Source organism: Hippocampus zosterae, chromosome 3, assembly GCF_025434085.1.
Source record: "Hippocampus zosterae strain Florida chromosome 3, ASM2543408v3, whole genome shotgun sequence".
NCBI classification, from domain to species: Eukaryota; Metazoa; Chordata; class Actinopteri; order Syngnathiformes; family Syngnathidae; genus Hippocampus; species Hippocampus zosterae.
In genome coordinates this window covers 10,524,075-10,540,000 of record NC_067453.1, presented here as the reverse complement: position 1 = coordinate 10,540,000, position 15,926 = coordinate 10,524,075, and the positions used below count along the sequence as shown (strand labels likewise).

The 15,926-nt window shown below is 44.0% G+C and overlaps 1 protein-coding gene across 1 annotated transcript; it reads right to left on the bottom strand.

Moving 5' to 3' along the window:
* Positions 1 to 14,463: 14,463 nt before the first annotated feature.
* On the bottom strand, positions 14,464 to 15,643 carry phlda2 (pleckstrin homology-like domain, family A, member 2). The gene is made up of 2 exons (XM_052060143.1): positions 15,094 to 15,643; positions 14,464 to 14,813 (listed from the first exon to the last, which is right to left on the bottom strand). The coding sequence occupies exon 1, from the start codon at positions 15,518 to 15,520 to the stop codon at positions 15,104 to 15,106; it is 417 nt and encodes a 138-aa protein (XP_051916103.1). The 5' UTR covers positions 15,521 to 15,643; the 3' UTR covers positions 14,464 to 14,813; positions 15,094 to 15,103.
* Positions 15,644 to 15,926: the final 283 nt, after the last annotated feature.

The window sequence follows — 15,926 nt, the reverse complement described above, 5'->3', positions numbered from 1 at the left end:
GAATTCCGACAGAATAATCCATTGTGGGGCGGCCCGGTAGTCCAGTGGTTAGCACGTCGGCTTCACAGTGCAGAGGTACCGGGTTCGATTCCAGCTCCGGCCTCCCTGTCCTTCTCTCCGGGCCTGCGTGGGTTTTCTCCGGGTGCTCCGGTTTCCTCCCACATTCCAAAAATATGCACGGCAGGCTGATTGAACACTCTAAATTGTCCCTAGGTGTGAGTGTGAGCGTGGATGGTTGTTCGTCTCTGTGTGCCCTGCGATTGGCTGGCAACCGATTCAGGGTGTCCCCCGCCTACTGCCCGGAGACGGCTGGGATGGGCTCCAGCACCCCCCGCGACCCTAGTGAGGATCAAGCGATACGGAAGTTGAATGAATGAATGAATAATCCATTGTGTCTGCTAAATTGACCCTGCGAAACAATACGCCTTATTTTGATTTTTTTCTGATTGGAAGGGGAATTTTTGAATAGCAGAAGTTGGAGGTGTTGAAATACATTCGGAGGACCAAAATAGGTATTTAGTGCCCAATAGATCTCCCAATGTACAATCACAAATGAATCCATACTTCGTTTCTTCCCACCACTGGCTACTATGTTGTGTTTGTTTAAGCGGAAAATCCAATCAGGGAAAAGGGGGCATTGTGCCCTTTTTATCACACCTCCTAAAAGTTTATAGACTGCGTGGTGACCTAAGCGACCTGTGATCTGTCTCGCAGGCTCACGTGGTCACATGGTCACTAAAGATAGATGAGACATCTGCGTGAGTGTTACTTGTTTGATCTTGTTGCCTCACCCTATTTACTCGCGCATTATTAGATGCGGTTAGCCACCTCCACTTCACGCCATGACTCGTTCTGTCATTGCAGCATGGCGAAGTTGCGGTGCGAGTGCAAAGATGCCGGTCGTCTTCTTTTTTTCCCCATGTCCGCCTATTATTTGTGAATCTGAAAAAAAATCACAAATTTGTTTGTGGATCTGAAAATCGCAGATGTATTTCTGTGAACAATTTTGACACAAATCTCTCTCCAAGCTGTGAAGTAGCCCCCCCCCCCCCCCCGCCCCAAAACAAAAAAAATTAAATTTCCGGGTTGAAACAGGCCGCAGTGACTTTAATGGACCGAGCCAAGTCTGGTTTTCCTTGAAAGTGCACCTTGAAAAAGCCTTCTAAATCATGTCTGACATCAGCCTCCCCTGTAAAGCAATCATTGGTGCAGACGCTCAACCAATCATAAGTATAAACATAGCTGAACTAATCAGAACGGAAAAATCATAAGGCTTCTTTTTTTGGGGTGAGTATGAAATCTGAATGGTAAAAAAAAAAGAAACACATTTCAACGATGAGGAGCGGACGCCACCCCTGGGTATTTTCTGCAGGCACATCATCGAGCTCCATCGGGGAAAAATAATGAATTGCGTTGCACGCAAAGCATCGACATGTGCGACTTTACAAGCGGCCTCCAAATTTTCAACAGTAGAGGCCTTTATCACAACGCTCATGCCTTTGTAGCAAGAACTGGACCTCTTTGCGGCTCACTCCTATGTCGACTGCCCACTCAGCTCTTCCATCTCGGCCCAGATTCCTGCAGACCTCCCTGCTCGGGTGCGAGAAGCTGAGAGGGTTGTTGAGGTTGCGCAGCAGGCTTTGAAGGAGGCTCTCGTGACTCATTAACCAACAATCCACTCACCCTCCATGTGCCCTGCATGCCCCCGCCCCCACGCTTGAAAACATCTCTCTCCTCACCTCGGCCCAAACCCCTGCCCCTGAGGCGCAGCCTGCAGACACTCGCCAGTCGTTGAATGAAGAATGCAGATTGTGTTTCAGATTTTTGTGAAAGGCCCCTCTGTCTTCATGTGTGTTGCATTGTGGAAAATGACGTCTGACCAGTGGCGACTGGATTTAAGACGGGAAGCAGTATGCCGCCGGATCCAGTAGATGGCATGTTTTTTTCTTCGGGATTTTAGATTTAATACCATCCATCCATCCATTTTCCGAACCGCTTTATCCTCACTAGGGTCGCGGGGGGTTGCGGGAGCCTATCCCAGCTGTCTTCGGGCAGTAGGCGGGGGACACCCTGAACCGGTTGCCTGCCAATCGCAAGGCACACAGAGACAAACAACCATCCGTGCTCACAGTCACACCTAGGGACAATTTGGAGTGTTCGATCAGCCTGCCATGCATGTTTTTGGAATGTGGGAGGAAACCGGAGGACCCGGAGAAAACCCACGCAGGCCCGGGGAGAACATGCAAACTCCACACAGGGAGGCCGAACCCGATACCCCTGCACTGTGAAGTCAACACGCTAACCACTAGACCAGGCATGTCCAAAGTCCGGCCCGCGGGCCAAATCCGGCCCGCGGTCGATTTTCATCCGGCCCTCGGCCCCTGTCATAAAATCAGTGCCGTCTGGCGCGCAGGTTGGGCGCAATGGAACACGTGTTGCATTGACTGAGGTCTCGTAGACTGGTGAGTGAAGTTTCATAGAGTACTGCTTCCCTCTAGTGGCTAAATGAGTAAGAGCATTTAGACACTAGAGGGCATCACTCACGAGTTAACAAGACATCACTCCGTGTTTATATTGACTGATGTCATATTTCAAATGATCCTTGCAGTTGTGGATATGTGTATTGCTTGTTCATTTCCCTGTTGTTCGAGTCAAAGGTTTTGTGACTATTGAAAAGTCATGGTGATACATTTTATGTTTCAAATCAATCAATTTGCACTCAGGAGACTTCTGTTTAAGAAAAAGTGAAGTGAATAAGCAGTTGCATGTGATATACCGGGCGGCCCGGTAGTCCAGTGGTTAGCACGTCGGCTTCACAAAGGCTCCAGCACCCCCCGCGACCCTAGTGAGGATCAAGCAGCTCGGAAGATGAATGAATGAATGTGATATACCTGTTTCAAATGAACCAAAAGAAATTCTTAAGACTGTTGAAATTAAAATAAAAATGGAAATGTGAAACAGACTGGCTTACTAAAATTTGTTGAACAATATTGTTGTCCAATGTAAAGAATGTCAGCCAAGGTCGACCCCCCGACATTTTACCACATAAAATCTGGCCCCCTTGGCAAAAAGTTTGGACACCCCTGCACTAGACTATCGGGCCGCCCTAGATTTAATACAAATAAAATAAATATATATATAAATATAAAAAAAAAGAGATTAAATTGAGAAATCATATTCATGCTCAATTCTGTTGTTTCATAGTGCTGATTTAAAACTAGTTTGCTGAGTGGCTTCCTGTTCCCGACTTCTGGGTTTCTATCCAGAAAGACAAAGTATCATCAGCCCCAGGTTTGTCAGTTGAATGGCCTACTGCTTTGGTTCTTTTTACATCAAACGGCAGCGGAAAAAAATAAAATAAAATACTTTGCTCTCTGAGTACCACCACAACGGCCAACATTAAAATACAGTCGCACAATAGGCCCAAGTGTTCATCCAAAAGGTTGATGTAATATTATTGTCAACCATTAACACAATGCACAGTTTGAACATTAACACTGCGCAAAAAGGGTTAAAAAAAAGTACTTGAATAAATATTCATTCAAATAGAATTGTACATATGTGGTAACTGAAATTTGCACCTAAATAGCTCTTGATAAACAAACACTTTTAGAATATGAAATGAACATTTATTGTAATTTAAAGGTAAATACAGCTGAGCTATACTCGCTGGAGTTTTTTGAATCAGTGATTCTTACATGTCACACTTTGACGTTCACGAGCTTAGTGGACTCTGTCGTCATATTACTTAATTTTTTTTCTCAAGCCAATGAAGCGATCCAACATCTGTTTTTAATTTTTAAGAGATTCTCGAATGATTTCTCACATTTTCTCACAACTGCACATTTTTTACACTGTATGCACAATAAACACCCAGTCATCTATTTTCCATAGCACTTCCTCATTTGGGTCATTGAAACAATTCCCAGATCTGAGGTGCAATCTGGACTGGTTGCCAGCCAAACATTTAAATATACAGTGTACATTTTCATACTAAATTGGAACAAATTAAGTTTTAAAAGTATACTACAAGTATCTGTCTGTATACTTTTTTAGAACAAGCCAAGTATACTAAGCATGCTTCAATAAAGTTTATAAAAATATCGTGTTTAAAAGATACAGTAGTACTGCTTCCAATTTCATATAGAAAGTGTAAATCAAAGTGTACTTTTAGTATACCTGACTAAACTTCTTTTTGCTTAGGAAAAGCATTTAAAAAATGCGTGAATCTGAGCAAAACTGTTTAGTTGTGCTGCAACGTGTAGCTCTCGAAAAACCAAAATAAAATCTCAAACTTTGGGAAACGTTAATGAGTAAGACTGTATACTGTATAGCCTTTGTCTTGCTTGTGTGGCCCTGTCTTCATATCTCAATGCCGCTGTGTCTAATATGTCTCCATTTCAACCGTATATGGTGCAGGTTTTATAAGATGATTCACTTTTCACACTTACTCTTCTCATCTGTCACGCAAAAGCCTGCAAATATGTCTCTCTTCACGCTTCCCTCAGTACTGGGTAAAGGTCCTCGTTGAAATTGGGTTCCCACAACTCACGGAGATCTACACTCAAACGGCCGTGGACATTATAGGGCGCCTCATGGGGATAAAAACCAGACGTTTGCGGTCATGTTTTAGCCATTGGCTTAAGAGAGCTGTTTTTGACATCCTGCCTTGTGTCTGCATGTAGCTGTGCACCTTAAAGATGACATCTGTGGGAGATGACATCATTGGGACTTCCTGTCTAGAAGACAAGACCGAAAATTGCATTCCCAAGTAACCGGTGATTTAGAATATCCTCACATAATTTCAGTGGCATCTGTGGGAAAATATAACTTTTTGTATGTCAACTCTTTGGTCAGCGTGCAGGATTATTATTTTTTTTTGTAACTGCCACATGATATTTTTTATATAAATATTCAAATATTTTCTCTTTTGACATGCCATAATGCTAAATGTTCCACCCAAATTTTTCTAATGGGAAAAATGCAAAAGATTGTAAAGAGAGACACTCTCAAACAGGATCTAAGTCGATTTCACGGGGGTACCTTAATAAAGTGTGATGTGATAGCACTACGCTACACTTTGACCCTGCTGTCTAATTTGATTAACGTTTCATGCAAAACAACTGTTGAATATTTGCCAAAAGGTTGCCACTTTGCAAAGTCACAAGGGCAGCATTCGGACTGAGGGGACCATTGTTCTTCTTGGGAAAGACCCTCAGGCCATGAAGAGAAGCACTTCCTTCTTGTGCAAGGCTTAGTCTTTCCGTTTCCTTCCTCTACATGCATGAGATTTATAAAGTGGACTCGCAAAGTGTGAATGGGGCTTCAAATTAGAGCCAATTAGTGCCAGGCTTAACTTCTCATATAAAAAGCCATACAAAGCCATTTGTAATTAGGCCAGTGAATGATTACATCATAATTTTTCATTTCCCAGACATGCTGGTCGTGGATGATCGTGAAAGTATGCAGACGTAAAGTTGAAGCCTACGCCCAGTTTAAACATTGTTTGGTACACACCTTAGTTAAATGATCAATCTGGTGTGATTATTTGGCAGTCAGGTCAAAAGCCGCAATGGGGATGTGAACCGCGGCTGGAGCCAAGTAGCCAAACAAAGTAATGGATTTGTTGCAGCGGAAATGACTTGTGTGAGAAAGACCTTTTGGAATTCTGACCTTTTACTTTTGAAAAAAGAAAATGGCAGCACCACAGCGAGGGTATCGACTACGAAGCGGTTGGACAGTGAGCCCTCACTATGACACGGTTCACCTGTCACAGTTTCGCTGTTTCACCGATTTCATTTTGTGCTTTAAAAAACAAAAAAAGTTTGTTGTTGTTTTTTTACAGTGCATTGTGTTCTGCATCCTGATTGGCTAAGGGACTGTAGAACAATGTCAACAGTCTCCACGCCTCTTCTCTGTACATTCATTCATTCATTCATTCATCTTCCGAGCCGCTTGATCCTCACTAGCGTCGCGGGGGGTGCTGGAGCCTATCCCAGCCGTCTTCGGGCAGTAGGCGGGGGACACCCTGAATCGGTTGCCAGCCAATCGCAGGGCACACAGAAACGAACAACCATCCGCACTCACACTCACACCTAGGGACAATTTAGAGTGTTCAATCAGCCTGCCACGCATGTTTTTGGAATGTGGGAGGAAACCGGAGCACCCGGAGAAAACCCACGCAGGCCCGGGGAGAACATGCAAACTCCACACAGGGAGGCCGGAGCCGGAATCGAACCCGGTACCTCTGCACTGTGAAGCCGACGTGCTAACCACTGGACTACCGGGCCGCCCCTTCTCTGTACAGCTTACCAAATTTAAGTTTGCCACAGAAACAGGTTTTGATCTTTGGTTTCATTTTCAAGTACAGTATTGTCCATTCATTCATTCAACTTCCGAACCGCTTGATCCTCACTAGGGTCGCGGGGGGTGCTGGAGCCTATCCCAGCTGTCATCGGGCAGTAGGCGGGGGACACCGTGAATCGGTTGTCAGCCAATCACAGGGCACCAAGAGACAAACACACTCACACCTAGGGACAATTTAGAGTTGTAGTTCAATCAGCCTGCCACGCATGTTTTTGGAATGTGGGAGGAAAGCGGAGCACCCGGAGAAAACCCACGCAGGCCCGTGGAGAACATATAAACTCCACACAGGGAGGCCAGAGCTGGAATCAAACCCGTTACCTCTGCACTGCGAAGCCGACATGCTAACCGCTGGACTACCGGGCCGCCCTCATTTAAATCATTTCCACTAAAATGATGCAAATCCCCCGACTGCTTTCCCCAATGCAGAAATCAACTTGGAAGTTCCCTGCTGCAAAATATCAAATAATCAACTCAAGTAAGAATGTTTGCTAAAGTTAACCCATTTCCTTTCCGAAAGCATGAAATAGATTCCTTCTGAGGGTGCAGTATCTTAGTAGTTGACTATTTGGTGCGCGATTTTACCCGTGGATATTTCCTTTTGCAATATTCTCTGTCGTGGGTTTCCCCTTCATGGCATTAATCTACCGTACTCATTCATCTTGCTTTCTCTTTCACTCTTTCACCTGTGGTGCAGAACTCAAACCATTTCCCCTCATTTTGATCATGATAATAACGTTTAACCGGAATCGTTATTACACTATATTGCAGGCATTTGTTTCACCTTCACTTTCATGCCGGTTACACAATGTGCTGCGTTGGAGTTTTGAGCTACACCTCAATGACTATTCTTCATCTTGTCCTCACTTGTCCTGATTCCTGTCCCCCCCTGATTCCTCTCACTCTCGATAGTCTGGATTTCTTCAATTACTCACGTATTATTCATCTTCGTACATCCAGCGGCTTTAGTTCAACAGCATGTCTGAAACACGGCACTTGATGAAGAGATTGTCCAAAAAGAAGTGAAACTTAAACAAAATAATCGTGTCTCATATTTGACATTGAGACAGGGAGATATCATGTTTTTGTCATCTGTTCTTGGTCATTTCTTTACACACCCACTCAGGCAGGTGCAAGTAAGACAAATGGCTCCCTGGAGCTTCTTTTGCCTGAGTGAAACAGCTCCAAACCTTCTGAGCCACCAACACTCTCATCAGTCAGTCACTGTGGAATTCACTCTTCTCTTATAAGATATATCACGTGTGCTTGAAAACAATGCAGATGGAGGTTCATGTTTTGCTCTCCATTTTGGCTCATTCGTCCATTTTCTAACAATTTCGAGTGTTAAATTATACTAACATTTTTTTTGGGGGGGGGGGGGCAATGGGAGTCCAGAGAGAAGAAATAGACAGCACATGCAGACTCAACAAAAGAAAGACCAAGCATGGTTTTTAACGCTCTTTCTGTGTGGCAGCAGTACTAACCACTTACTGGCTATGCAAGTTCGGTTGTGTGAATGATGTGTCATCTAGGCATCCATTTCCTTCAGTACTTGTCCTCAATTGGTTTGCTGCTGGCTGACTTTGAACAAATGGCAGAGTAAACCCTTGATAGGTTCATCCATCCATCCATTTTCCGATCCGTTTATCCTCACAAGAGTCGCGGGGCATGCTGGAGCCTATCCCAGCCATCTTCGGGCAGTAGGTGGAGGACAACCTGAACCGGTTGCCAGCCAATCGCAGGGCACACAGAAACGAACAACCATTCGCGCTCACACTCACACCTAGAGACCCAAAATTGAGCGTGTTTAGTGTTCAATCAGCCTGCCACATGTTTCTGGAATGTGGGAGGAAATTGGAGTACCCAGAGAAAACCCACGCAGGGAGGCCGGAGCTGGAAGGCACTGAGAGGTCGACAGTCAATATATCACGGCAAAATTCCAACCCCAGAACTCCGAACTGTGAGACATACATGCCAGCCGCTAGGTCACAGTGCTGCTGTTAACGGAGATTTTCATCTCAAAATATGAACCTTTTTATCATCTGTGCTATTTGTTTCTACTAATACTGTAAATTTGATTGTCTGTGTTTTTAAATTCAACATCTGATAATATAGTACACATACTGAACTACTCAAATTGTGCAGTGGTCAATCTCAGACGCCTTTTTTGGGGGGTGTGGTGGGGGGGGGGGGTCATTGCTTAATCATAATCCTCATCATCATTCTTTTCCGCTTATCCAAGGTCCAGTCGTGTGAGCAGCAGCTTAAGCAGGGAGGCCCAGACTACCCTTTCCCTAACCACTTAGTCAAATTTGTCCTAAGGTATCCCGAGGTGTTCCGAAGCCAGCTGGGAGGCATCCAGGTAGCATCCTAACACAATGCCTGAGCCACCTCATCTGGCCCCTTTCACTTCTCTTCACCAACTGCTCGACTCCGACCGCCTCCCGGATGACCAATCTTCTCATCTTATCTCTAAGGGAGAGCCCGGACAGCCTGCGGAGGAAACTCATGTTGGCTGCTGGTATCCGGGATCGTATTTTTTTTCGGTCACAGGCCAACGGCTTAAGTCCATAAGTGTGGTTAGGAACTTAGATCAACCGATAAATTGAGAGCTTCGCCTTGTGACTCAGCCCCTTCAGCAATCCATCTGTCGGTCTCCCGCTCCATCCTCCTCTCACTTGTGACCAAGATGTTTGAACTCCTCCACATGGGGCACTCCGCCCTTTTCCGACTGAGCACCATTGTTTCAGATTTGGAGGTGCTGATTGACATCCCGACTGCTTTATACTCGGCTGCGAACTGCTCCAGTGAGAGTTGGAGAGCCCTGCTTGAAGAAGCCAACAGCATCACATCATCTGCATAAAGCAGAGAAGCCCTATTTATTAAATATGCAATCAGATTAATGTGTAGGAACTTTGCTTGATTTAAAAAAAATACATTTTAGCCTTCATTTTGTTGTGCATTTATGCATTTTATTTCGTGGGGACGCATATGGCATGAAATAAATGTAATGGCCCATAAACTGTTGGCAAATGTAAGTAGAGTATAGTAAAGCGACCTCTCCTGTACATTTGAAATATGTGTGCCGCACAAAATCTGCAATTGTTGTGGCAGCCGAATGTTCAGCACAATCCAGGAAAATTTGCCGCAACATTCGGTACACCTGTCCAAGCTAGTGAGCCCAAACGCAAGCGCAAATCAGCTTTGCAAGATGGAATGCGGAATTTTAACTTCATATGTTCTTTGTCAGTCAAAACATAGTGTGATTATCATTGTCAAGACATGCTTTTCAAAACTGTACACCATTTCGAGTCCTCTTTATTTTCATCATAGGTGTAATGTGATGAGTCGTCACGCACAGATTACTGTGACTTTCTACATTGTTGATTTTGTTTTTGATGTTGCAGCTTTGTACATATTGAAGTATTAACTTCAATTTCAAATCCGATCGAACTAAAGTCCTCCTCTGAAGTCTTTATTTGGTGTAAATCTTTGCGACGCCTTCATGTGCTCATCCTTTAGACGTCCACCTCCTTGCTGCCTTGCAGACATTCCTGACAATGTCTCCTGCCTCGGCCTGAAGCTTTTGTCCGGACAGCTGAGGCCCAGCAACATGATCCCCAGCTGGCTTCCCTTATACCAACTCTCGATGAGTGTGTGTGTGTGTGTATGTATGTGCCACATTCACAAGATTCCCTTTGAAAAACATTCTTGTTAACTATATTTAGAACAATATAACTATACTTTGACATGTAAATGCTTGTTTTTGCAGATGATGTTTATTTCCAGCATTTCCTGAGTAACGATCTCCCAGAAAGCGCAATGTCAACGTAAGGGAAAATACTCACAAAAGCATAATGTATAATGATTATTGAGGATATTTTGGTTTCTGTCTTGTGATTTACGGGCCAGGGTTGTGACACAATGAATCCTTCTATCCGTTCTCTCTCGTATCACTATTGTGTCTTGGAGCCCGAAGGTCTTTGCGTCACTAACTTCACTTCACTAAGTGGGCCAGAGAAGAGGCGGAGATGCCGATGTGTGGACTTCTTTCCCCCGTGAGTCACTCAGCAAAAATGAATGTCCATTAAAAACATAAACAAACATTGTTGTCACGACAGCACACAAAGAATCAGGTCCTTTTGGAAATTTGACATGGGAAGCCAATGCCATTTAAAGGAATGAATTTGAATGCCAGTGAATTATTAAAAGAAAAAAAAGGCTTTTGGTCCAGCATTCAAAGCGTTGGCTTCCATATTTGGCCGAGCCGGATAGCTTCAGGGTGTGGCTCTGACTTACGTATGGAGACAGGTATGTGATCACCTGAGTAATGTATCACGCTGTAAAATACCAAAGCAGGTTGTTTCCAGTAAAACAAGCTGGTGAAAATCTCTTATCAGAGGAGGCAAAAAAAAAAAAACACCTCTTGAATCAAATAACTCTGGTCGTGGTTGGTTGTGAGTAAACCTCTATAGGGTTTGCGTCACATCCTGGTGGACTGTGATGTTTGGCTTTGAGAGCTTTTATATTTACACATGGCGCCGCCGGTGTTTCATCCTGTTGGCGTCACCTTTCATGTTCTGACAGGAAGCAAGGGGGCGGCCGTCTGTTGGGTTGGCTTCCTGTAAGCACAGCGACACCCACATTAGAGCAATGCCGTCATCCAGCTGCAACCTGACCTCATTAAAATGACAGGAAAATTGTGGGAAAAGTGGGCAACGTGCCAGACCTCGTAGCGACGTATGACTCAAACATGGCAGCCATGGCAGGTTTTTCATGAAAACGTTTCAGTTAGACATGTTATGGAATTTGCTTTCACCATTTCAAACTGTTCCCAGGTGTTTCCCACATGTTTGTGTCATTCTATTGCCGAAATATCCAAAGGATCAACAATTGAAAAGCAAATACAATAACTGTAATATCTATTTTTTTTTGTGGATTGAGATGAGGTGGCACGGTGGGCCACTGGTTTGCACGTTCACTTCACAGTGCAGAGGTTCAGGGTTCGATTCCAGGCCCCACCCTTCCTCTGTGTGGAGTTTGCATGTTTTCCCCGTGCCTGTGTGGGGTTTTTCAGGGCACCTTGGTTTCATCTCACATTCCAAAAACATACATGTGAGAATGGTTGTTGGTCTATGTGTACCCTGTGTCCAGGGTGTATCCCGCTGACGGCTGGGATAGGCTCCAGCACGCCCTGTGACCATTGTGAGGATAAATATCGGAAAAGTATATACAGTATATATACTGTATATATACTGTATATATACAGTATATATACTGTATATATGTGTGTGTGTGTGTGTGTATATATATACATATACATACACATGCACACACACACACAGGATGAGTAATGATTTTACAGGATATGTGTAATTTTGGAATATCTCAAATGAATTTTCCCTCAAGCACTGTCAAACCACAATTTTGTATTTTCTTGGGCGAAAGCAGCAATTTAAGTTGAATCAACTTCAAAATATCAATTATTGACATTCATGTCAACAAGGTTCGTTAGCACAACAATGCAAGCAAATTGTTTGTTCCAAAACAATTCGCAGAGTTGTTTTATTTGTAACTTTAAGTTGGATCACAATCAATACAACACTTTGTTCTGTAAACTCTTTGTGAAATTTCCAGCTCACTCAACTTATTATTTTTTACAGTGTGTGATTGATCAAATATCTTCTATCTGTATTTTAATTGAATCTCGTGGACCTCATTCGATTGGAGCCGGTGAAAAAAGTGTTAATTACTCCATATATAAGACATTCCTATTTAGTTCTGTGAGACAGATCAGAATGACTCGGAATTTGGAAAACCGTCTTAACAATGAGTGACGCATCCTGCATGTCTTTGTGTGCTTATCTTTTTCATGAGTATGAAGCAATGTATTCATCGCGCCGCTGCAAGTACGACATGGAGATGATGTTTGTATAGTTAAAACTTTGAGCGGAAGACACATTGTGCACGCCGGCATGCACGTGGGGGTGCGCTTCATTCCACCCGTGACAAGGTCCGCCTGATGTCCGACTCCTGACCTGCTGCTGAGTCAGGAATGTTCCCCCAGAGTAGCGCTAAACGTTGTGCACTCACAAAGAAGAATGAGCAGCTCTCCCACAGTAACAAAAACTTCAGCCCACATGACCTCGTGAGCCCTTTGACTTAGGCACGTCACGTGCGCGAGATTAAAATGGTGACAATTTGTTTGACCATATTTTTAGAAGGGAGGCCCATCTGCCTTTATCATAGGGCGAATCCCATTTCAAAGCTGGGGAAAAGGACCGCGACCCCAACTAGTATTTCCCTCCTGCTTTAGCCTCCTTTCACCTCTGACCTCGGCACATGTGCGCTCGCAACACGCCTCGACTCTATTTCTTTGGCCTCGCTCCTTTCAAGAAACTACGTACTTGTAAGTCTGTGGGGATGAATAACATTTCTGATTTGAGTTTTGAGCTTATTCTTGAGGGCGAGTTAAAAGTAAAGAGTTAAAAAAAAAGATATTTCCCATGCTTACCTATGTTTCCTTTTTCCCCTTACATGTTTTTAAGCTTACATTGCCTGCAGCCACACCAGCCAAAAACAGGGGCAATGCTCATCTCGTCGTGTATCAATTTCCACACAGATTCAGTATGTCTTCACGTGAGATGTGAGTGCACCACATTTGAAGGCAACGTGAGAATCCGCCTTTCTTGCCAGCGAATAAAACCGGTTGTGTTCACACCCACAATAGCACAAATTGACAGTCTTTTTTTTTTTTAATGCGCCGGCTTGCTTTGGTCTAGTCTGCCTCCATGCATATTTCGAACTCGTGAGGCGCTGGGCTTGTACCGGTCATGAAAATACAGCGTAGTCTGCTCAAGAGCAATACAGTTGATCTATGCATTTCCATTGTCAAAATTTTTACTTGAAGAAATTGACATGAATTTTCAAGTGCTTAATACTTTGTACATTTTGAAGTCCAGTAACAACAAGGAAGCATGAGAGGAAAGAATCACATCCAACACATTCCTTCACAACTGTCAAAAAATCACCCAATGCATTTGGGCTCATGCGAGGCACATTGTGAAACAACATACAGTACGTGTGCCAGATCGCACTCGCACCACACCTTTGAAGTAGTTAAGGTGTGTTCAGAAGAACTCTACTCTGCTTATCAGCTAAGACCTCAACTTGAACGACTCCCGCTGACAATAAAGAGCCACATTCCACCTGACTCAGAAAAGGAAAGGGACTTTCCGGTCCACCCTTCTCCTTTGACTGAGCATGTCTGGCATTTACCGAGAAATGTAGTCGCAGAGAACTTCCCCGGAGTGAACTGTATACTGTTACTTGCGAGGTCATAAGATATGGGCAGAGTCTCACACTGCAGGCTGGGAAGAACTCTGCAGAATGAAATTCCGTTTTAAGTGGACCTCTTGAAGCCGAAGACTAATTTGCTTAAATTCATCTGCACCGGTTTCAAAAAAATACAGCACCCATCTCACGTTATATACATGCAGTTTTGCCATGTCGATACTTTATTTACACAGATCAAAGCCAAGGCCTCATCACTTGTGTTGTTTCGAGGTGTCAGTACTACTCACACTTTGTACTGTTTAATGTACAAATACTTGCAGAAAATAGAGGCACCAGTAACAGGACTCAACTCCTGTACTTATGTTTAAAAAAAAAAAAAAGAGTCTGAAATGTACTTAAGTACAAAAGTTAAGGTACAAATCGTTTTTACTGTCAATTATGTGCAATATCTAATTTGATAAAATAGAAAAGTCATTATCCAGGTTTAAAAACTTTAAAAAAAAACGTAAAAAAGTTAGGAGTAGGAAATAAAGCGTCTTCTTTCAGAGAGTAAGAAAAAAAAAATCATCCTAAAAATAAATACTTCAGTAAAGTACAGATATCTGAAAAATCAGTACAGTAACCAAGAACAAAGTAGTTGTACTTCCCACCACTGGTACCGTTTTTTGTCACAGAACGAGACATTAAGCAGACAATGCATTGTTCAAAAAAAGCAGGAGGAAAAATGAATCTGCACTCAAATGTCTCACCCTTCCTAAAGGGTTTGTGGAAATCAGAAGTAGCGAAAGTAATGAAACGCTTCAGTTTGTCCAAAAAGATGCACGTATATTTATTGAAATAAATACATCAACACATAACGCTTTGAAACAAGCAAATAATTTAAACAAGTGCAGTTTACCAGTAGACACCCTATCCTGGAAACAAATAAATTAACAGACATTCTTTTATAGGCACACCCCCCCCCCACTTCCTCTCATGAGAGCAAACTTCACTTTTCAGTCCATGTGAGTGGAGTTTGGAAAATCTGTGCTGGACATGCGAGAGTCATTGTGACATCTCAGTCCAATCCTTCATCTCTGGACCCGGTGACGTCATCGTTCCCTTTTGGTTGGTCCTTGAATGATTATTTCTTGTGTGTGCCACACGCACACATCCTGAGGGGAAACAAGGAGTGGAGAGTTGAGAAACCACTTGAAGGGAATTAGGTTATGGGATAAAAACGAGTTTTAGGAAATGGAAAGTTCTTTTGTTTAGGTGGTCTGCTGTTTTTAAGTTTTATTGTGCTGTATTGCAGTTCCATTCTATTTGTATGTATTTTTTACCCCACTTGTATTTGAATTTCGCAACGCTTATACTATTTTGCGTATGACAGTTTTCAATTCGAAGCGCTTTCTCATTTTGTTTCGAGATATTCTTACGAGAACGTGAACTCACCATATGAATCTCACGGGGCCCTCGCCATGCGTCGCTCCTGCTGGCCCGGGGACGTGCTCTCGTTGTCCTGACGGGTCTTGAAATCCTGAATGGCCTTTCGGTTCTGGTAGTCGATGAGGGCCATGGTGATCACCGCATTCCAGCAGTTGTCCTCGCCCGGGCAGCGGAAGTCGATCTCCTTGTCGTCCGTGGTGACGATGGTGAAGTAGACGAACTTGCCGGTGCGCTCCACGCAGTCCACCTTCTTGATGCACTGCAACTTGAGCTCTTTGCCCCGGGTGCGCTTTTGCGTGTCGGCGTACATGTTGAGGCTGTCGGGGGTCAGGACGCAAGTCTTCCTTTTCCAGAACTGGAGCAGGTTGTCGCTCCTCTTCTCCAACTCGCCCTCTTTGAGCACCTGCGAGATCTCGGCCGCGGACATTTTCATTTTTGGGAGAATGTTGGGACGAAAATTGTTTGCGTCAACCTGGGTCAGAGCAGCCCGAGGAAGGTGCCTCTCTTCCGGCTGGAGTAATCCACGGTGCCTATTTGTGAATGAAGCACAACGTGGACGAGCAACTTTATAGCCCGGCCCCGGCCCCGGCCTGGGTTCCGCCCAGTTGACGTCAGTTGGTTTTGGAATGCATCAGCAGTTGTCAGTGGGTTGATTCAAGGCGGTGTGTCTGCGCGAGTGTGAATGTGTGTGTGTGTGTGTGTGTGTGTGTGTGTGTGTGTGCGTGTGGGCGGAGAGGCTCAGAGGGCAGAGGAAGTTCTGAAGGTGGACCAAACCGCCGAACACACCCAACATATTAATTAATCACTAACCCTCATCCTACTGTGGAGATTAGTCCAAA